Here is a 22,254-nt window from a genome sequence, read left to right on the forward strand (position 1 = left end):
ACCTAACCAAGTCAATGCATTCCTAAACCTAACTAAGTAGTTTGCTACCTAAACCTTAGCAAGTCGATGTACTCCTAAAACTAACTAAGTAGTTTATTACCTAAACCTAACCAAGTCAATGCATTCCTAAGCCTCACTAAGTAGTTTGCCACCTAAACCTAACCAAGTCGATGTACTCCTAAAACTAACTAAGTAGTTTATTACCTAAACCTAACCAAGTCAATGCATTCCTAAGCCTAACTAAGTAGTTTGCTACCTAAACCTAACCAAGTCGATGCATTCCTAAAACTAACTAAGTAGTTTATTACCTAAACCTAACCAAGTCGATGCATTCCTAAACCTAACTAAGTAGTTTGCTACCTAAACCTTAGCAAGTCGATGTACTCCTAAAACTAACTAAGTAGTTTATTACCTAAACCTAACCAAGTCAATGCATTCCTAAACCTAACTAAGTAGTTTGCTACCTAAATCTAACCAAGTCAATGCATTCCTAAACCTAACTAAGTAGTTTGCCACCTAAATCTAACCAAGTCGATGTACTCCTAAAACTAACTAAGTAGTTTATTACCTAAACCTAACCAAGTCAATGCATTCCTAAGCCTAACTAAGTAGTTTGCTACCTAAACTTAACCAAGTCGATGCATTCCTAAACCTAACTAAGTAGTTTTATTTTGAAAAGACTGGTGTTGTTGAAAGTTGTGCGGAGCGTCACGAAAAAAAGGGAAATTTGTGTTTATGTACATGAATCATATAGATTCAATTTTGTGACAATTTTATGAACTGCCGTGTGTTGGCTAACCCCTGTTAGACAAACACACACAAGTCCTTGGCTCTCTTCTCGGCCCACATTAACATATTAGCATCTACTTTGGTGGCAAGTTTAATGAAATCCCCGGAGGGTGAAGCAATCTGATAAAAATTTTACATCAATGCAAATAGCTCATTTCATGAACAATCACATTCATTCTTTCTGAATTTTGGAGATGAACACACACCAAAGTGAATTTCAAGGTCAAGTATTTGTGAAAGAGAAAGATGCTTCAGTACAGGTTGAATGTTGGTATAATCGTTATAGTAAGACTTCTTTTTTGAATTATTGTTCATGTACACTGATTAAGTCATCTGCCTGTTTTATTATTGAACATTTTAGAGAACATTAACGGAGGTAAATGTTATATATAATGCTTACTGAGTAGGCCTCTGTTGAAGTTAACAAATACAGCTATGATTATTTTTCATAATGTTCAGAGTATATATTCTAATAATAAACAGTATTTCTACTGTTGTGTACCTTATCTGGAGTCACAAAAACATCCATGATCCTATATACATTTATTGCAGCTTTGCTATTTAACTGTGTTCTTTTTATCATTACAATCTACCCAAAACATCTGCTTAACTCTTTATCCGAAAAACTGTTAATATCTTATTCAGTCTTTTTCTTTCTATTTTTCTCTTTTGGGTTGAGTTTTAGAATTTAGGAGATTAACACACACCAAAGTGCATTTCAAGGAGAAGTATCTGGATGAATAAGACACTCCAGTATAGAATAAATGTTAGTATTATCGTGAGCTTTATTTATTTTATAAATTTTCATTAATGTATGCTGGTTATTTAATCAGCCTGTTTTATTACTGAACATTTTAATTCAGACAACAATAATGGATGATGAACTTAACGTAACATATATAACTCTTGGTGGGCATGTGGAAGTGCACACATACAGATATCTTTATTTTTTTATCATGTTTATAGCATATATTCTAATAATCTTATTTAATTTCACTATTGTGTACCTTATCTGGATACACGAAAACCTCCATGAGCCTATGTACGTTTTTATTGCGGCTTTGCTACTGAACTCTGTTGCTTTCAGCACTGCTATGTACCCAAAGTTGTTAATCGACTATTTATCTGAAAAACAGATCATATCATATTCAGCCTGTCTTTTTCAGTTTTTCCTATGCTACACCTTATGTGGTACAGAGTTCTTACTGTTGTCAGCCATGTCTTATGACAGATATGTTTCTATATGTAAACCTCTGCAATATCCAACTATCATGAGAAAAAACACTGTGAGTATTTTCCTGGTTTTAGCTTGGCTTCTGCCGGCTTGTCAGACTTCAGTCCCAGTAATAATGAGCGCTGATATGAAACTGTGCAATTTAACTTTAGAGGGAATTTTTTGTAACAATGCAATTTACAGTCTCCACTGTGTGACTACAAAAGTACGGACTATATACGGCTATGTTGCTCTGCTAATTTTTGCGGTTTTCCCTGTGCTCTTCATACTTTTTACTTACACCAGGATACTTATAATAACATATCGAAGTTGTAGAGAAGTCAGGAAAAAAGCAGCAGAGACCTGTTTACCTCACCTGTTGGTTTTAATCAGCTTTTCCTGTTTGTGTGCATATGATGTTGTGATAGTTCGACTGGGATCTAATTTTCCAAAAATTGTGAATTTCATAATGACTTTACAAACCGTTTTGTATCATCCTCTCTTTAATCCAATTATATACGGACTAAAAATGAAAGAAATCTCTAAACACCTGAAGAGGTTGTTCTGTCAAGCCAAACTGGTCTAATGTATTAAAAGTGATCTTACAGTAATAATGATGTTAGTGATTCTAATGTGCAGTCATTTCTTCTGTGATAATAATGCAGAGATGTGAATGTTATGATCTTTGGAAAGTATGTAAGGATTTGTTTCCACATTGTAAAGATCCATTTTACGGAAACAGCAAAGAGTATCTTCAGTTTGAACAATGTAATGATTCATTTACATGCTGCAGTTATTAAATAAATACATTTTTGTTAATTGTTGTTAATTGACTGTCTTAAGAGGGAGCATGTCACTTTGAATGGCCTCTCCTAAGGTTTCTCCCATAATATAAATGTGACATTGGGCTATAGTGTCCACGTGTTTCAGAAACATGGGTGGGTCGGTTGACATGCAACAAACCTTTACGGGATCTGAATCCATTTGTACACTAGGCCTGCACGTTATGAGGAAAATCTGTAATAACATTGTTCAATATTGCGATGATGATATGACTTAACAAATATTGAAGTGTGCATATTAGCTACACATTTCCTACGTCAGCCTGGTTGTCTTTAAATTCAGAATTTCTCCCCTTTACAGACATGCCCACTTTATGATAATCACATGCAGTTTGGGGCAAGTCATAGTCAAGTCAGCACACTGACACACTGACAGCTGTTGTTGCCTGTTGGGCTGCAGTTTGATTTTACCTGGTTAAATAAAGGTCAAAAAAATAAAAAGTTTGCCATGTTATGATGTCATTGTTTTGTGTTGTTAATTGATTTCCAATAATAAATATATACATACATTTATATAAAGCAAGCATATTTGCCAACTCCCATGTTGATAAGAGTATTAAATACTTGACAAATCTCCCTTTCTCACATTTTGATAACCAACCCAAGGAACACTATTTTAATGCTTTAATGAAATAACATCCTCGTTCTCAACAGCTTGTATCAAAATTTGTGTTGTTGTTTTCTGATATTACTGCTGCATCATCAAACCATATCAAATCTGCCTGGGAGGCAGATCTTGGTGTTGAGTTGACAGAGCAGGTGTGGAAGGAGGGGATGGAGAGGATTCACTTAAGTTCAATTAATGCCAGGTAACAGCTGATTCAGTTCAAGGTCATACACAGATTACATTATTAAAAAAAAAAAAGATTAACAAGATGTATCCTAAATAGAGCTGTCCATCGATTAAAATATTTAATCGCATGATTGTCCATAGTTAATCGTGATTAATTGCAAATTAATCACACATTTTTTATCTGTTCAAAATGTACCTTAAAGGGAGATTTGTCAAATATTTAATACTCTTATCAACATGGGAGTGGACAAATATGCTGCTTTATGCAAATATATGTATATATTTATTATTGGAAATCAATTAACAACAGGCAACAACAGCTGTCAGTGTGTCAGTGTGCTGACTTGACTATGACTTGACCCAAACTGCATGTGATTATCATAAAGTGGGCATGTCTGTAAAGGGGAGACTCGTGGGTACCCATAGAACCCGTTTTCATTCACATAACTTGAGGTCAGAGGTCAAGGAACCGCATTGAAAATGGCCATGACAGTTTGGCCGTCTGCAGTTATACGGGCCCTGTACCGGACCATTGTGGTGAAGAGGGAGCTGAGCCGGAAAGCAAAGCTCTTGATTTACCACTCCATCTACGCTCCAACCCTCACCTATAGGTCATGAGCTTGTTGAACAGGTGCATTAATAAATTATTGGCTTTATACTTGCAAAGGTTTTTTTTGACTTACTTATAATAACAAGTGTAGTATCAAATCTTCACTTCACTGTCTCCACCGCGGCCTCTCCGATCTGCTGTTAGCTGGCTTTGCTGTGTGTATGTGGAGAGCTCCTCCACAGCCCTGACATGGAGAAGGGGAGAGGCGTTAGCGTGATAATAAATACTACGGTCTTTAGCCCCTTAATACCAAGTTTCGGTAACCATCCCTAAATTAAACACATTTTCATCCCAACTCGTCACATATTGACGCTTTGTCACGCCCTTGGCGTCACTTTAGGTTTAGGCAACAAAACCACTTAGTTAGGTTTAGGAAAAAACAACATGGTTGGGCTTAAAACTACTATGTTTGTAGAGGGAAATGAAACTGTCAGGTATTCAGGATAACAGGCTTGGACCCCAACGCAAGTAAGGATGAGGAGGCAACAGTCAGAGTACAATGATTTCAAATGAAAAAAACGTACGTAGAACACGAAATGCGGCAGGTCCGGCAGGCAGGTTACAGAAAAGACAATCCACAAAGTATGGTCAAAAGGAATAAACTTGAACTACAAAACACTGGAATAAAAATTCAATATGAACTCAATATGACAATGAACTGACAGTGAAACAGGGGAAACACACAAACTAAATGTATATGGAGAGCAGGATGATTAAACACAGGTGGAACAAATCAGGATGAGCCAGACAATCACAAAGGCGGGAAAAAAACAAAGGCAGGAAGTAAAACCAGACAAGACACAACAGGAGAGAACTTATCAAAATAAAACAGGAAACACTAGAATGAAAGAGACCAGGAATATAACAGAAAATCCCAAAGCATAGAAACCAAAATCAGGGACAAGAGGGCTGGTACCCTTCGACACGCAAACTGTCTTGGAGTCAGCTCAGACTCCTGACTCAGGACCTGGCTTGGAGTCAGCTCAGACTCCCGACTCAGGACCTGTCTTGAAGTCAGCTCAGACTCCCAACTCAGTACCTGGCTTGAAGTCGGCTGAGACCCCTGACACAGCGCTTCCCTGACAGCAACAGTTCAAAGAGGCAGTGAAGTGATCTTTAATGAACATGGAGAGGACATTGATGAACTCAAGGATTGTACTACATGGTACATCAAATCCTGCAACAAACAAGTCTCTGTAGTTCCGACAGAGACTTGTTTTGTTGTTTACTACCACAGTAACTGTCACGAGAAAGCTGATGGCCATGTTCGCCAGACATGGAGTGCTGGAGTTAGTCATCTCCGACAGCTTCATGGGACACTGAGCATGTGCTGTGCAGGGACGGCTGAAAGAGTGGTAAGCTCTGCCAACTTCATACTGGACAAAGGAAGAGGCCCAAGAGCTGGTCCATACTTGTCCTCTTTTGGTACACTGCAACTTATCAGTCAACTGGTTTAAGTCATCTAAGCAGCTCCTAATGAGAAGGAGGTTGAGTTGCCCCTACCACAAGCAAACACACTACATAAAAAGGACCTGCCTGACTGTGACGACTCGCATGGGAAAAGATTTTCCCTATGCCAGGAACAACATGCATCAAATCTCACCTCTCATCAGATACCAAACAGGCCATGGCAGACCATTGCGACCATTCGCGTGAAACAAAGAGGGCTATTAAGTTGTTGTGGAATACTACGGCCGATATTTTGAGTTGGAAAGATTGCGTAATGCTCAAAAGAGGTAAAACAATTTAATGAGATCCTTGAAGGGTGAAGCAATTTAATAAAAACTTTCCACAGACTGAAACAGTTCACTTTCTGAATTCTGGAGATGGACAAACACCAAGTGCCTTTCTGTGAATGAATAAGATGCTTCAGTACAGGTTGGATGTTATGTATTATCATCAAAGTGAGACTTCTTTTCATAGTTTAATTCATGTATGCCGGATATAACATCTTCCGGTTTTATTACTGAACATATATTTTAGACAACTTTAATGGACGATGAGTTGAATTCAACATATATAACTCTTGGTGGGCATGTGGAAGTTAAGAAATACAGATATGTTTATTTTTTGGTTATATTCACAGTATATATTCTAATAATATGCAGTAATTCTACTATTCTGTACCTTATCTTTATACACAAGAATCTCCATGAGCCTATGTACATTTTCATTGCAGCTTTATTACTGAACTCGGTTGTTTTAAGCACTGCTATTTACCCAAAGCTTTTGGTTGACATTTTATCTGAAAAACAGATCATATCATATTCAGCCTGTCTCTTTCAATTTTATATAGTTTATGCTGTAGCCAGTTCAGAATTCTTCCTGTTGTCAGCCATGGCCTATGACAGGTATGTGTCTATATGTAAACCTCTGCAATATCCAACTATCATGACAAAAAACACGGTGAGTATTTTCCTGTTTTTTGCTTGGCTTCTGCCTGCTTGTCATACTGTACTCCCAATAATACTGAGTGCTGAAACTAAACTGTGTAGCTTAACTTTAAAAGGAATATTTTGTAGCAATGCAATTTATAAACTTCAATGTGTAAGTTCAAGAGTAATTACTATATATGGTGTTGTTGGTTTATTAGATCTTGCAATTCTGCCTATGCTCTTCATTATTTTTACATACACAAAAATACTTATAATAACCCATCGAAGTTGCAGAGAAGTCAGGAAAAAAGCAGCAGAGACCTGTTTACCTCACCTGTTGGTTTTAATCAGCTTTTCCTGTTTGTGTGCATATGATATCGCGATAGCTCGACTGGGATCTAATTTTCCAACAATTGTGAATTCCATAATGACATTACAAATGGCTTTGTATCATCCTCTCTTTAATCCAATTATATACGGACTAAAAATGAAAGAAATCTCTAAACACCTGAAGAGGTTGTTCTGTCAAGCCAAACTGGTCTAATGTATTAAAAGTGATCTTACAGTAATAATGATGTTAGTGATGCTAATGTGCAGTCATTTCTTCTGTGATAATAATGCAGAGATGTGAATGTTATGATCTTTGGAAGGTATGTAAGGATTTATTTCCACATTGTAAAGATCCTTTTTACGGAAACAGCAAAGAGTATCTTCAGTTTGAACAATGTAATGATTCATTTATATGATGCAGTTATTAAATAAATACGTTTTTGTTAATTGTTGTTAATTGACTGTCTTAAGAGGGAGCATGTCACTTTGAATGGCCTCTCCTAAGGTTTCTCCCATAATATAAATGTGACATTGGGCTATAGTGTCCACGTGTTTCAGCAACATGGGTGGGTCGGTTGACATGCAACAAACCTTTACGGGATCTGAATCGATTTGTACACTAGGCCTGCACGTTATGAGGAAAATCTGTGATAACATTGTTCAATATTGCGATGACGATATGACTTAACAAATATTGAAGTGTGCATATTAGCTCTACATTTCCTACGTAAGCCTGGTTGTCTTTAAATTCAGAAATTCTCCCCTTTACAGACATTCCCACTTTATGATAATCACATGCAGTTTGGGTCAAGTCATAGTCAAGTCAGCACACTGACACACTGACAGCTGTTGTTGCCTGTTGGGCTGCAGTTTGATTTTATCTGGTTAAATAAAGGTCAAATAAATAAAAAGTTTGCCATGTTATGATTTGAGCATATTTTTTATGCTAAATGCAGTACCTGTGATGGTTTCCGGACAATATTTATCATTGTTTTGTTTTGTTAATTGATTTCCAATAATAAGTACATACATACATTTATATAAAGCAAGCATATTTGCCAACTCCCATGTTGATAAGAGTATTAAATATTTGAGAAATCTCCCTTTCTCACATTTTGATAACCAACCCAAGGAACACCATTTTAATGCTTTAATGAAATAACATCCTCGTTCTCAACAGCTTGTATCAAAATTTGTGTTGTTGTTTTCTAATATTACTGCTGCATCATCAAACCATATCAAATCTGCCTGGGAGGCAGATCTTGGTGTTGAGTTGACAGAGCAGGTGTGGAAGGAGGGGATGGATAGGATTCACTTAAGTTCAATTAATGTCAGGTAACAGCTGATTCAGTTCAAGGTCATACACAGATTACATTATTAAAAAAAAAAAAGATTAACAAGATGTATCCTAAATAGAGCTGTCAATCGATTAAAATATTTAATCACATGATTGTCCATAGTTAATCGTGATTAATTGCAAATTAATCACATTTTTTATCTGTTCAAAATGTACCTTAAAGGGAGATTTGTCCAATATTTAATACTCTTATCAACATGGGAGTGGACAAATATGCTGCTTTATGCAAATATATGTATATATTTATTATTGGAAATCAATTAACAACAGGCAACAACAGCTGTCAGTGTGTCAGTGTGCTGACTTGACTATGACTTGCCCCAAACTGCATGTGATTATCATAAAGTGGGCATGTCTGTAAAGGGGAGACTCGTGGGTACCCATAGAACCCGTTTTCATTCACATAACTTGAGGTCTGAGGTCAAGGAACCGCATTGAAAATGGCCATGACAGTTTGGCCGTCTGCAGTTATACGGGCCCCTGTACCGGACCATTGTGGTGAAGAGGGAGCTGAGCCGGAAAGCAAAGCTCTTGATTTACCACTCCATCTACGCTCCAACCCTCACCTATAGGTCATGATCTTGTTGAACAGGTGCATTAATAAATTATTGGCTTTATACTTGCAAAGGTTTTTTTTGACTTACTTATAATAACAAGTGTAGTATCAAATCTTCACTTCACCGTCTCCACCGCGGCCTCTCCGATCTGCTGTTAGCTGGCTTTGCTGTGTGTATGTGGAGAGCTCCTCCACAGCCAGGACATGGAGAAGGGGAGAGGCGTTAGCGTGATAATAAATACGACGGTCTTCAGCACCTTAATACCAGGTTTCGGTAACCATCCCTAAATTAAACACATTTTCATCCCAACTCGTCCCATACTGATGCTTTGTCACGCCCCTTGGCGTCACTTTAGGTTTAGGCAACAAAACCACTTAGTTAGGTTTAGGAAAAAACAACATGGTTGGGCTTAAAACTACTATGTTTGTAGAGGGAAATGAAACTGTCAGGTATTCAGGATAACAGGCTTGGACCCCAACGCAAGTAAGGATGAGGAGGCAACAGTCAGAGTACAATGATTTCAAATGAAAAAAACGTACGTAGAACACAAAATGCGGCAGGTTACAGAAAAGACAATCCACAATGTATGGTCAAAAGGAATAAACTTGAACTACAAAACACTGGAATAAAACCTCAATATGAACTCAATATGACAATGAACTGACAGTGAAACAGGGGAAACACACAAACTAAATGCATATGGAGAGCAGGATGATTCAACACAGGTGGAACAGATCATGGTGAGCCAGACAATCACAAAGACGGGAAAAAAACAAAGGCAGGAAGTAAACCAGACAAGACACAACAGGAGTGAACTTATCAAAATAAAACAGGAAACACTAGAATGAAAGAGACAAGGAATATAACAGAAAACCCCAAAGCCTAGAAACCAAAATCAGGGACAAGAGGGCTGGTACCCCCGACACTCAAACTGTCTTGGAGTCAGCTCAGACTCCTGACTCAGGACCTGGCTTGGAGTCAGCTCAGGCTCCCGACTCAGGACCTGTCTTGAAGTCAGCTCAGACTCCCAACTCAGTACCTGGCTTGAAGTCGGCTGAGACCCCTGACACAGCGCTTCCCTGACAGCAACAGTTCAAAGAGGCAGGGAAGTGATCTTTCATGAACATGGAGAAGACATTGATGAACTCAAGGATTGTACTACATGGTACATCACATTCTGTGTGGGTAATGTTGTTCCGACAGAGACTTGTTTTGTTGTTTACTACCACAGTAACTGTCACGAAGAAGCTGATGGCCATGACTGTGACGACTCGCATGGGAAAAGATTTCCCCTATGCCAGGAACAACATGCCTCAAATCACTCCTCTCATCAGATACAAAACAGGCCATGGCAGACCATTGCGACCATTCGCGTGAAACCATGAGGGCTGTTAAGTTGTTGTGGAATACTACGGCCAATATTTTAAGTTGGAAAGATTGCGTAATGCTCAAAAGAGGTAAAACAATTTAATGAGATCCTTGGAGGGTGAAGCAATTTAATAAAAACTTTCCACAGACTGAAACAGTTCACTTTCTGAATTCTGGAGATGGACAAACACCAAGTGCCTTTCTGTGAATGAATAGGATGCTTCAGTACAGGTTGGATGTTATGTATTATCATCAAAGTGAGACTTCTTTTCATAGTTTAATTCATGTATGCCGGATATAAAATCTTCCGGTTTTATTACTGAACATATATTTTAGACAACCATAATGGATGATAAGTTAAATGCAACATATATAACTCTTGGTGGGCATGTGGAAGTTAAGAAATACAGATATGTTTATTTTTTGGTTATATTCACAGTATATATTCTAATAATATGCAGTAATTCTACTATTCTGTACCTTATCTTTATACACAAGAATCTCCATGAGCCTATGTACATTTTCATTGCAGCTTTATTACTGAACTCGGTTGTTTATAGCACTGCTATTTACCCAAAGCTTTTGGTTGACATTTTATCTGAAAAACAGATTACATCTTATTCTGCCTGTCTCTTTCAATTTTATATATTTTATGCTGTAGGCAGTTCAGAATTCTTACTGTTGTCAGCCATGGCCTATGACAGGTATGTGTCTATATGTAAACCTCTGCAATATCCAACTATCATGACAAAAAACACGGTGAGTATTTTCCTGTTTTTTGCTTGGCTTCTACCTGCTTGTCATATTGCACTCCCAACAATACTGAGTGCTGAAACTAAACTGTGTAACTTAACTTTACAAGGAATATTTTGTAACAATGCAATTTATAAACTTCAATGTGTAAGTTCAAGATTAATTACTATAAATGGTGTTGTTGCTTTATTAAATCTTGCAATTCTGCCTATGCTCTTCATTATTTTTACATACACAAAAATACTTATAATAACCCATCGAAGTTGTAGAGAAGTCAGGAAAAAAGCAGCAGAGACCTGTTTACCTCACCTGTTGGTTTTAATCAGCTTTTCCTGTTTGAGTGCATATGATATCGCGATAGTTCGAGTAGGATCTAATTTTCCAAAAATTGTGAATTCCATAATGACTTTACAAATCGTTTTGTATCATCCTCTCTTTAATCCAATTATATACGGACTAAAAATGAAAGAAATCTCTAAACACCTGAAGAGGTTGTTCTGTCAAGCCAAACTGGTCTAATGTATTAAAAGTGATCTTACAGTAATAATGATGTTAGTGATGCTAATGTGCAGTCATTTCTTCTGTGATAATAATGCAGAGATGTGAATGTAATGATCTTTGGAAGGTATGTAAGGATTTGTTTCCACATTGTAAAGATCCTTTTTACGGAAACAGCAAAGAGTATCTTCAGTTTGAACAATGTAATGATTCATTTATATGCTGCAGTTATTAAATAAATACGTTTTTGTTAATTGTTGTTAATTGACTGTCTTAAGAGGGAGCATGTCACTTTGAATGGCCTCTCCTAAGGTTTCTCCCATAATATAAATGTGACATTGGGCTATAGTGTCCACGTGTTTCAGCAACATGGGTGGGTCGGTTGACATGCAACAAACCTTTACGGGATCTGAATCGATTTGTACACTAGGCCTGCACGTTATGAGGAAAATCTGTGATAACATTGTTCAATATTGCGATGACGATATGACTTAACAAATATTGAAGTGTGCATATTAGCTCTACATTTCCTACGTAAGCCTGGTTGTCTTTAAATTCAGAAATTCTCCCCTTTACAGACATTCCCACTTTATGATAATCACATGCAGTTTGGGTCAAGTCATAGTCAAGTCAGCACACTGACACACTGACAGCTGTTGTTGCCTGTTGGGCTGCAGTTTGATTTTATCTGGTTAAATAAAGGTCAAATAAATAAAAAGTTTGCCATGTTATGATTTGAGCATATTTTTTATGCTAAATGCAGTACCTGTGATGGTTTCCGGACAATATTTATCATTGTTTTGTTTTGTTAATTGATTTCCAATAATAAGTACATACATACATTTATATAAAGCAAGCATATTTGCCAACTCCCATGTTGATAAGAGTATTAAATATTTGAGAAATCTCCCTTTCTCACATTTTGATAACCAACCCAAGGAACACCATTTTAATGCTTTAATGAAATAACATCCTCGTTCTCAACAGCTTGTATCAAAATTTGTGTTGTTGTTTTCTAATATTACTGCTGCATCATCAAACCATATCAAATCTGCCTGGGAGGCAGATCTTGGTGTTGAGTTGACAGAGCAGGTGTGGAAGAAGTGGATGGATAGGATTCACTTAAGTTCAATTAATGCCAGGTAACAGCTGATTCAGTTCAAGGTCATACACAGATTACATTATTAAAAAAAAAAAAGATTAACAAGATGTATCCTAAATAGAGCTGTCAATCGATTAAAATATTTAATCACATGATTGTCCATAGTTAATCGTGATTAATTGCAAATTAATCACATTTTTTATCTGTTCAAAATGTACCTTAAAGGGAGATTTGTCAAATATTTAATACTCTTATCAACATGGGAGTGGACAAATATGCTGCTTTATGCAAATATATGTATATATTTATTATTGGAAATCAATTAACAACAGGCAACAACAGCTGTCAGTGTGTCAGTGTGCTGACTTGACTATGACTTGCCCCAAACTGCATGTGATTATCATAAAGTGGGCATGTCTGTAAAGGGGAGACTCGTGGGTACCCATAGAACCCGTTTTCATTCACATAACTTGAGGTCAGAGGTCAAGGAACCGCATTGAAAATGGCCATGACAGTTTGGCCGTCTGCAGTTATACGGGCCCTGTACTGGACCATTGTGGTGAAGAGGGAGCTGAGCCGGAAAGCAAAGCTCTTGATTTACCACTCCATCTACGCTCCAACCCTCACCTATAGGTCATGAGCTTGTTGAACAGGTGCATTAATAAATTATTGGCTTTATACTTGCAAAGGTTTTTTTTGACTTACTTATAATAACAAGTGTAGTATCAAATCTTCACTTCACCGTCTCCACCGCGGCCTCTCCGATCTGCTGTTAGCTGGCTTTGCTGTGTGTATGTGGAGAGCTCCTCCACAGCCCTGACATGGAGAAGGGGAGAGGCGTTAGCGTGATAATAAATACTACGGTCTTCAGCCCCTTAATACCAGGTTTCGGTAACCATCCCTAAATTAAACACATTTTCATCCCAACTCGTCCCATACTGACGCTTTGTCACGCCCCTTGGCGTCACTTTAGGTTTAGGCAACAAAACCACTTAGTTAGGTTTAGGAAAAAACAACATGGTTGGGCTTAAAACTACTATGTTTGTAGAGGGAAATGAAACTGTCAGGTTTTCAGGATAACAGGTTTGGACCCCAACGCAAGTAAGGATGAGGAGGCAACAGTCAGAGTACAATGATTTCATAATGAAAAAACTTACGTAGAACACGAAATGCTGCAGGTTACAGAAAAGACAATCCACAAATTATTGTCAAAAGGAATAAACTTGAATTACAAAACACTGGAAAAAAACCTGAATATGAACTCAATATGACAATGAACTGACAGTGAAACAGGGGAAACACACAAACTAAATGCATATGGAGAGCAGGATGATTAAAAACAGGTGGAACAAATCAGGGTGAGCCAGACAATCACAAAGGCGGGAAAAAAACAAAGGCAGGAAGTAAAACCAGACAAGACACAACAGGAGAGAACTTATAAAAATAAAACAGGAAACACTAGAATGAAAGAGACAAGGAATATAACAGAAAATCCCAAAGCATAGAAACCAAAATCAGAGACAAGAGGGCTGGTACACCCGACACGCAAACTGTCTTGGAGTCAGCTCAGACTCCTGACTCAGGACCTGGCTTGGAGTCAGCTCAGGCTCCCGACTCAGGACCTGTCTTGAAGTCAGCTCAGACTCCCAACTCAGTACCTGGCTTGAAGTTGGCTGAGACCCCTGACACAGCGCTTCCCTGACAGCAACAGTTCAAAGAGGCAGTGAAGTGATCTTTAATGAACATGGAGAGGACATTCATGAACTCAAGGATTGTACTACATGGTACATCAAATCCTGCAACAAACAAGTCTCTGTAGTTCCGACAGAGACTTGTTTTGTTGTTTACTACCACAGTAACTGTCACGAGAAAGCTGATGGCTATGTTCGCCAGACATGGAGTGCTGGAGTTAGTCATCTCCGACAGCTTCATGGGACACTGAGCATGTGCTGTGCAGGGACGGCTGAAAGAGTGGTAAGCTCTGCCAACTTCATACTGGACAAAGGAAGAGGCCCAGGAGCTGGTCCATACTTGTCCTCTTTTGGTACACTGCAACTGATCAGTCAACTGGTTTAAGTCATCTAAGCAGCTCCTAATGGGAAAGAGGTTGCGTAGAATTGCCCCTACCACAAGCAGACACACTACCCAAAAAGGACCTGCCTGACTGTGACGACTCGCATGGGAAAAGATTTTCCCTATGCCAGGAACAACATGCCTCAAATCTCACCTTTCAACAGATACCAAACAGGCCATGGCAGACCATTGTGACCATTCGCGTGAAACAAAGAGGGCTGTTAAGTTGTTGTAGAATACTACGGCCGATATTTTGAGTTGGAAAGATTGTGTAATGCTCAAAAGAGGTAAAACAATTTAATGAGATCCTTGGAGGGTGAAGCAATTTAATAAAAACTTTCCACAGACTGAAACAGTTCACTTTCTGAATTCTGGAGATGGACAAACACCAAGTGCTTTTCTGTGAATGAATAAGATGCTTCAGTACAGGTTGGATGTTATGTATTATCATCAAAGTGAGACTTCTTTTCATAGTTTAATTCATGTATGCCGGATATAACATCTTCCGGTTTTATTACTGAACATATATTTTAGACAACTTTAATGGACGATGAGTTAAATGCAACATATATAACTCTTGGTGGGCATGTGGAAGTTAAGAAATACAGATATGTTTATTTTTTGGTTATATTCACAGTATATATTCTAATAATATGCAGTAATTCTACTATTCTGTACCTTATCTTTATACACAAGAATCTCCATGAGCCTATGTACATTTTCATTGCAGCTTTATTACTGAACTCGGTTGTTTTCAGCACTGCTATTTACCCAAAGCTTTTGGTTGACATTTTATCTGAAAAACAGATCATATCATATTCAGCCTGTCTCTTTCAATTTTATATAGTTTATGCTGTAGGCAGTTCAGAATTCTTACTGTTGTCAGCCATGGCCTATGACAGGTATGTGTCTATATGTAAACCTCTGCAATATCCAACTATCATGACAAAAAACACGGTGAGTATTTTCCTGTTTTTTGCTTGGCTTCTGCCTGCTTGTCATATTGTACTCCCAACAATACTGAGTGCTGAAACTAAACTGTGTAACTTAACTTTAAAAGGAATATTTTGTAGCAATGCAATTTATAAACTTCAATGTGTAAGTTCAAGAGTAATTACTATATATGGTGTTGTTGCTTTATTAGATCTTGCAATTCTGCCTATGCTCTTCATTATTCTTACATACACAAAAATACTTATAATAACCCATCGAAGTTGCAGAGAAGTCAGGAAAAAAGCAGCAGAGACCTGTTTACCTCACCTGTTGGTTTTAATCAGCTTTTCCTGTTTGAGTGCATATGATATCGCGACAGTTCGACTGGGATCTAATTTTCCAAAAATTGTGAATTTCATAATGACTTTACAAACCGTTTTGTATCATCCTCTCTTTAATCCAATTATATACGGACTAAAAATGAAAGAAATCTCTAAACACCTGAAGAGGTTGTTCTGTCAAGCCAAACTGGTCTAATGTATTAAAAGTGATCTTACAGTAATAATGATGTTAGTGATGCTAATGTGCAGTCATTTCTTCTGTGATACTAATGCAGAGATGTGAATGTTATGATCTTTGGAAGGTATGTTAGGATTTGTTTCCACATTGTAAAGATCCTTTTTACGGTAAGAGCAAAGAGTATCTTCAGTTTGAACAATGTAATGATTCATTTATATGCTGCAGTTATTAAATAAATACATTTTTGTTAATTGTTGTTAATTGACTGTCTTAAGAGGGAGCATGTCACTTTGAATGGCCTCTCCTAAGGTTTCTCCCATAATATAAATGTGACATTGGGCTATAGTGTCCACATGTTTCAGCAACATGGGTGGGTCGGTTGACATGCAACAAACCTTTACGGGATCTGAATCGATTTGTACATTAGGCCTGCACGTTATGAGGAAAATCTGTGATAACATTGTTCAATATTGCGATGACGATATGACTTAACAAATATTGAAGTGTGCATATTAGCTACACATTTCCTATGTCAGCCTGGTTGTCTTTAAATTCAGAAATTCTCCCCTTTATAGACATGCCCACTTTATGATAATCACATGCAGTTTGGGTCAAGTCATAGTCAAGTCAGCACACTGACACACTGACAGCTGTTGTTGCCTGTTGGGCTGCAGTTTGATTTTACCTGGTTAAATAAAGGTCAAATAAATAAAAAGTTTGCCATGTTATGATTTGAGAATATTTTTGTTATGCTAAATGCAGTACCTGTGAGGGTTTATAAACGGTAATAAATATATACATAAATTTATATAAAGCAAGCATATTTGCAAACTCCCATATTGATAAGAGTATTAAATACTTGACAAATCTCCCTTTCTCACATTTTGATAACCAACCAAAGGAACACCATTTTAATGCTTTAATGAAATAACATCCTCGTTCTCAACAGCTTGTATCAAAATTTGTGTTGTTGTTTTCTAATATTACTGCTGCATCATCAAACCATATCAAATCTGCCTGGGAGGCAGATCTTGGTGTTGAGTTGACAGAGCAGGTGTGGAAGGAGGGGATGGATAGGATTCACTTAAATTCAATTAATGCCAGGTAACAGCTGATTCAGTTCAAGGTCATACACAGATTACATTATTAAAAAAAAAAAATATTAACAAGATGTATCCTAAATAGAGCTTTCAATCGATTAAAATATTTAATCGCATGATTGTCCATAGTTAATCGTGATTAATTGCAAATTAATCACACATTTTTTATCTGTTCAAAATGTACCTTAAAGGGAGATTTGTCAAATATTTAATACTCTTATCAACATGGGAGTGGACAAATATGCTGCTTTATGCAAATATATGTATATATTTATTATTAGAAATCAATAAACAACAGGCAACAACAGCTGTCAGTGTGTCAGTGTGCTGACTTGACTATGACTTGCCCCAAACTGCATGTGATTATCATAAAGTGGGCATGTCTGTAAAGGGGAGACTCGTGGGTACCCATAGAACCCGTTTTCATTCACATAACTTGAGGTCAGAGGTCAAGGAACCGCATTGAAAATGGCCATGACAGTTTGGCCGTCTGCAGTTATACGGGCCCTGTACCGGACCATTGTGGTGAAGAGGGAGCTGAGCCGGAAAGCAAAGCTCTTGATTTACCACTCCATCTACGCTCCAACCCTCACCTATAGGTCATGATCTTGTTGAACAGGTGCATTAATAAATTATTGGCTTTATACTTGCAAAGGTTTTTTTTGACTTACTTATAATAACAAGTGTAGTATCAAATCTTCACTTCACCGTCTCCACCGCGGCCTCTCCGATCTGCTGTTAGCTGGCTTTGCTGTGTGTATGTGGAGAGCTCCTCCACAGCCAGGACATGGAGAAGGGGAGAGGCGTTAGCGTGATAATAAATACTACGGTCTTCAGCACCTTAATACCAGGTTTCGGTAACCATCCCTAAATTAAACACATTTTCATCCCAACTCGTCCCATACTGATGCTTTGTCACGCCCCTTGGCGTCACTTTAGGTTTAGGCAACAAAACCACTTAGTTAGGTTTAGGAAAAAACAACATGGTTGGGCTTAAAACTACTATGTTTGTAGAGGGAAATGAAACTGTCAGGTATTCAGGATAACAGGCTTGGACCCCAACGCAAGTAAGGATGAGGAGGCAACAGTCAGAGTACAATGATTTCAAATGAAAAAAACGTACGTAGAACACAAAATGCGGCAGGTTACAGAAAAGACAATCCACAATGTATGGTCAAAAGGAATAAACTTGAACTACAAAACACTGGAATAAAACCTCAATATGAACTCAATATGACAATGAACTGACAGTGAAACAGGGGAAACACACAAACTAAATGCATATGGAGAGCAGGATGATTCAACACAGGTGGAACAGATCATGGTGAGCCAGACAATCACAAAGACGGGAAAAAAAACAAAGGCAGGAAGTAAAACCAGACAAGACACAACAGGAGTGAACTTATCAAAATAAAACAGGAAACACTAGAATGAAAGAGACAAGGAATATAACAGAAAACCCCAAAGCCTAGAAACCAAAATCAGGGACAAGAGGGCTGGTACCCCCGACACTCAAACTGTCTTGGAGTCAGCTCAGACTCCTGACTCAGGACCTGGCTTGGAGTCAGCTCAGACTCCCAACTCAGTACCTGGCTTGAAGTCGGCTGAGACCCCTGACACAGCGCTTCCCTGACAGCAACAGTTCAAAGAGGCAGGGAAGTGATCTTTCATGAACATGGAGAAGACATTGATGAACTCAAGGATTGTACTACATGGTACATCACATTCTGTGTGGGTAATGTTGTTCCGACAGAGACTTGTTTTGTTTTTTACTACCACAGTAACTGTCACGAAGAAGCTGATGGCCATGACTGTGACGACTCGCATGGGAAAAGATTTCCCCTATGCCAGGAACAACATGCCTCAAATCTCTCCTCTCATCAGATACCAAACAGGCCATGGCAGACCATTGCGACCATTCGCGTGAAACAAAGAGGGCTGTTAAGTTGTTGTAGAATACTATGGCCAATATTTTGAGTTGGAAAGATTGCGTAATGCTCAAAAGAGGTAAAACAATTTAATGAGATCCTTGGAGGGTGAAGCAATTTAATAAAAACTTTCCACAGACTGAAACAGTTCACTTTCTGAATTCTGGAGATGGACAAACACCAAGTGCCTTTCTGTGAATGAATAAGATGCTTCAGTACAGGTTGGATGTTATGTATTATCATCAAAGTGAGACTTCTTTTCATAGTTTAATTCATGTATGCCGGATATAACATCTTCCGGTTTTATTACTGAACATATATTTTAGACAACAATAATGGACGATGAGTTAAATGCAACATATATAACTTTTGGTGGGCATGTGGAAGTTAACAAATACAGATATGTTTATGTTTTGGCTATATTCACAGTATATATTCTAATAATATGGAGTAATTCTACTATTCTGTACCTTATCTTTATACACAAGAATCTCCATGAGCCTATGTACATTTTCATTGCAGCTTTATTACTGAACTCGGTTGTTTATAGCACTGCTATTTACCCAAAGCTTTTGGTTGACATTTTATCTGAAAAACAGATCACATCTTATTCTGCCTGTCTCTTTCAATTTTATATAGTTTATGCTGTAGGCAGTTCAGAATTCTTACTGTTGTCAGCCATGGCCTATGACAGGTATGTGTCTATATGTAAACCTCTGCAATATCCAACTATCATGACAAAAAACACGGTGAGTATTTTCCTGTTTTTTGCTTGGCTTCTGCCTGCTTGTCATATTGTACTCCTAACAATACTGAGTGCAGAAACTAAACTGTGTAGCTTAACTTTACAAGGAATATTTTGTAACAATGCAATTTATAAACTTCAATGTGTAAGTTCAAGAGTAATTACTATAAATGGTGTTGTTGCTTTATTAGATCTTGCAATTCTGCCTATGCTCTTCATTATTTTCACATACACAAAAATACTTATAATAACCCATCGAAGTTGCAGAGAAGTCAGGAAAAAAGCAACAGAGACCTGTTTACCTCACCTGTTGGTTTTAATCAGCTTTTCCTGTTTGAGTGCATATGATGTCACGATAGTTCGACTGGGATCTAATTTTCCAAAAATTGTGAATTCCATAATGACTTTACAAATGTTTGTGTATCATCCTCTCTTTAATCCAATTATATACGGACTAAAAATGAAAGAAATCTCTAAACACCTGAAGAGGTTGTTCTGTCAAGCCAAACTGGTCTAATGTATTAAAAATGATCTTACAGTAATAATGATGTTAGTGATGCTAATGTGCAGTCATTTCTTTTGTGATAATAATGCAGAGATGTGAATGTTATGATCTTTGGAAGGTATGTAAGGATTTGTTTCCACATTGTAAAGATCCTTTTTACGGAAACAGCGACGAGTATCTTCAGTTTGAACAATGTAATGATTCATTTACATGCTGCAGTTATTAAATAAATACATTTTTGTTAATTGTTGTTAATTAACTGTCTTAAGAGGGAGCATGTCACTTTGAATGGCCTCTCCTAAGGTTTCTCCCATAATATAAATGTGACATTGGGCTATAGTGTCCACATGTTTCAGCAACATGGATGGGTCGGTTGACATGCAACAAACCTTTACGGGATCTGAATCGATTTGTACACTAGGCCTGCACGTTATGAGGAAAATCTGTGATAACATTGTTCAATATTGCGATGACGATATGACTTAACAAATATTGAAGTGTGCATATTAGCTACACATTTCCTACGTCAGCCTGGTTGTCTTTAAATTCAGAAATTCTCCCCTTTATAGACATGCCCACTTTATGATAATCACATGCAGTTTGGGTCAAGTCATAGTCAAGTCAGCACACTAACACACTGACAGCTGTTGTTGCCTGTTGGGCTGCAGTTTGATTTTACCTGGTTAAATAAAGGTCAAATAAATAAAAAGTTTGCCATGTTATGATTTGAGAATATTTTTGTTATGCTAAATGCAGTACCTGTGAGGGTTTATAAACGGTAATAAATATATACATAAATTTATATAAAGCAAGCATATTTGCCAACTACCATATTGATAAGAGTATTAAATACTTGACAAATCTCCCTTTCTCACATTTTGATAACCAACCCAAGGAACACCATTTTAATGCTTTAATGAAATAACATCCTCGTTCTCAACAGCTTGTATCAAAATTTGTGTTGTTGTTTTCTGATATTACTGCTGCATCATCAAACCATATCAAATCTGCCTGGGAGGCAGATCTTGGTGTTGAGTTGACAGAGCAGGTGTGGAAGGAGGGGATGGATAGGATTCACTTAAATTCAATTAATGCCAGGTAACAGCTGATTCAGTTCAAGGTCATACACAGATTACATTATTAAAAAAAAAAAGATTAACAAGATGTATCCTAAATAGAGCTGTCAATCGATTAAAGTATTTAATCGCATGATTGTCCATAGTTAATCGTGATTAATTGCAAATTAATCACACATTTTTTATCTATTCAAAATGTACCTTAAAGGGAGATTTGTCAAATATTTAATACTCTTATCAACATGGGAGTGGACAAATATGCTGCTTTATGCAAATATATGCACATATTTAGTATTGGAAATCAATTAACAACAGGCAACAACAGCTGTCAGTGTGTCAGTGTGCTGACTTGACTATGACTTGCCCCAAACTGCATGTGATTATCATAAAGTGGGCATGTCTGTAAAGGGGAGACTCGAGGGTACCCATAGAACCCATTTTCATTCACATAACTTGAGGTCAGAGGTCAAGGAACCGCATTGAAAATGGCCATGACAGTTTGGCCGTCTGCAGTTATACGGGCCCTGTACCGGACCATTGTGGTGAAGAGGGAGCTGAGCCGGAAAGCAAAGCTCTTGATTTACCACTCCATCTACGCTCCAACCCTCACCTATAGGTCATGAGCTTGTTGAACAGGTGCATTAATAAATTATTGGCTTTATACTTGCAAAGGTTTTTTTTGACTTACTTATAATAACAAGTGTAGTATCAAATCTTCACTTCACTGTCTCCACCGCGGCCTCTCCGATCTGCTGTTAGCTGGCTTTGCTGTGTGTATTTGGAGAGCT

At 37.6% G+C, this 22,254-nt stretch overlaps 5 protein-coding genes across 5 annotated transcripts; all 5 read left to right on the plus strand.

Annotated features, from left to right (window-relative positions):
- The first annotated feature begins 1,661 nt into the window (after nucleotides 1-1,661).
- LOC119499697 (olfactory receptor 13C2-like) lies at nucleotides 1,662-2,588 on the plus strand. The gene has a single exon (XM_037788852.1). The coding sequence runs from the start codon at nucleotides 1,662-1,664 to the stop codon at nucleotides 2,586-2,588; it is 927 nt and encodes a 308-aa protein (XP_037644780.1).
- Nucleotides 2,589-6,239: 3,651 nt separating this feature from the next.
- LOC119499698 (olfactory receptor-like protein DTMT) lies at nucleotides 6,240-7,166 on the plus strand. Its single transcript, XM_037788853.1, has one exon. The coding sequence runs from the start codon at nucleotides 6,240-6,242 to the stop codon at nucleotides 7,164-7,166; it is 927 nt and encodes a 308-aa protein (XP_037644781.1).
- A 3,413-nt stretch (nucleotides 7,167-10,579) lies between these two features.
- On the plus strand, nucleotides 10,580-11,506 carry LOC119499694 (olfactory receptor 6K3-like). Its single transcript, XM_037788850.1, has one exon. The coding sequence runs from the start codon at nucleotides 10,580-10,582 to the stop codon at nucleotides 11,504-11,506; it is 927 nt and encodes a 308-aa protein (XP_037644778.1).
- A 3,697-nt stretch (nucleotides 11,507-15,203) lies between these two features.
- On the plus strand, nucleotides 15,204-16,130 carry LOC119499700 (olfactory receptor 2K2-like). Its single transcript, XM_037788855.1, has one exon. The coding sequence runs from the start codon at nucleotides 15,204-15,206 to the stop codon at nucleotides 16,128-16,130; it is 927 nt and encodes a 308-aa protein (XP_037644783.1).
- Nucleotides 16,131-19,475: 3,345 nt separating this feature from the next.
- LOC119499707 (olfactory receptor 6K3-like) lies at nucleotides 19,476-20,402 on the plus strand. The gene has a single exon (XM_037788861.1). It carries the CDS (start codon nucleotides 19,476-19,478, stop codon nucleotides 20,400-20,402), a length of 927 nt encoding a protein of 308 aa, XP_037644789.1.
- The last annotated feature ends 1,852 nt before the right edge of the window (nucleotides 20,403-22,254 follow it).

This window comes from Sebastes umbrosus, chromosome 13 (assembly GCF_015220745.1).
Source record: "Sebastes umbrosus isolate fSebUmb1 chromosome 13, fSebUmb1.pri, whole genome shotgun sequence".
Classification (NCBI taxonomy): domain Eukaryota; kingdom Metazoa; phylum Chordata; class Actinopteri; order Perciformes; family Sebastidae; genus Sebastes; species Sebastes umbrosus.

Coding starts and splice junctions, on each gene's coding strand:
- LOC119499697 (XM_037788852.1), top strand. CDS start 1,662: ATGGATGATGAACTTAACGTAACATATATAACTCTTGGTGGGCATGTG.
- LOC119499698 (XM_037788853.1), top strand. CDS start 6,240: ATGGACGATGAGTTGAATTCAACATATATAACTCTTGGTGGGCATGTG.
- LOC119499694 (XM_037788850.1), top strand. CDS start 10,580: ATGGATGATAAGTTAAATGCAACATATATAACTCTTGGTGGGCATGTG.
- LOC119499700 (XM_037788855.1), top strand. CDS start 15,204: ATGGACGATGAGTTAAATGCAACATATATAACTCTTGGTGGGCATGTG.
- LOC119499707 (XM_037788861.1), top strand. CDS start 19,476: ATGGACGATGAGTTAAATGCAACATATATAACTTTTGGTGGGCATGTG.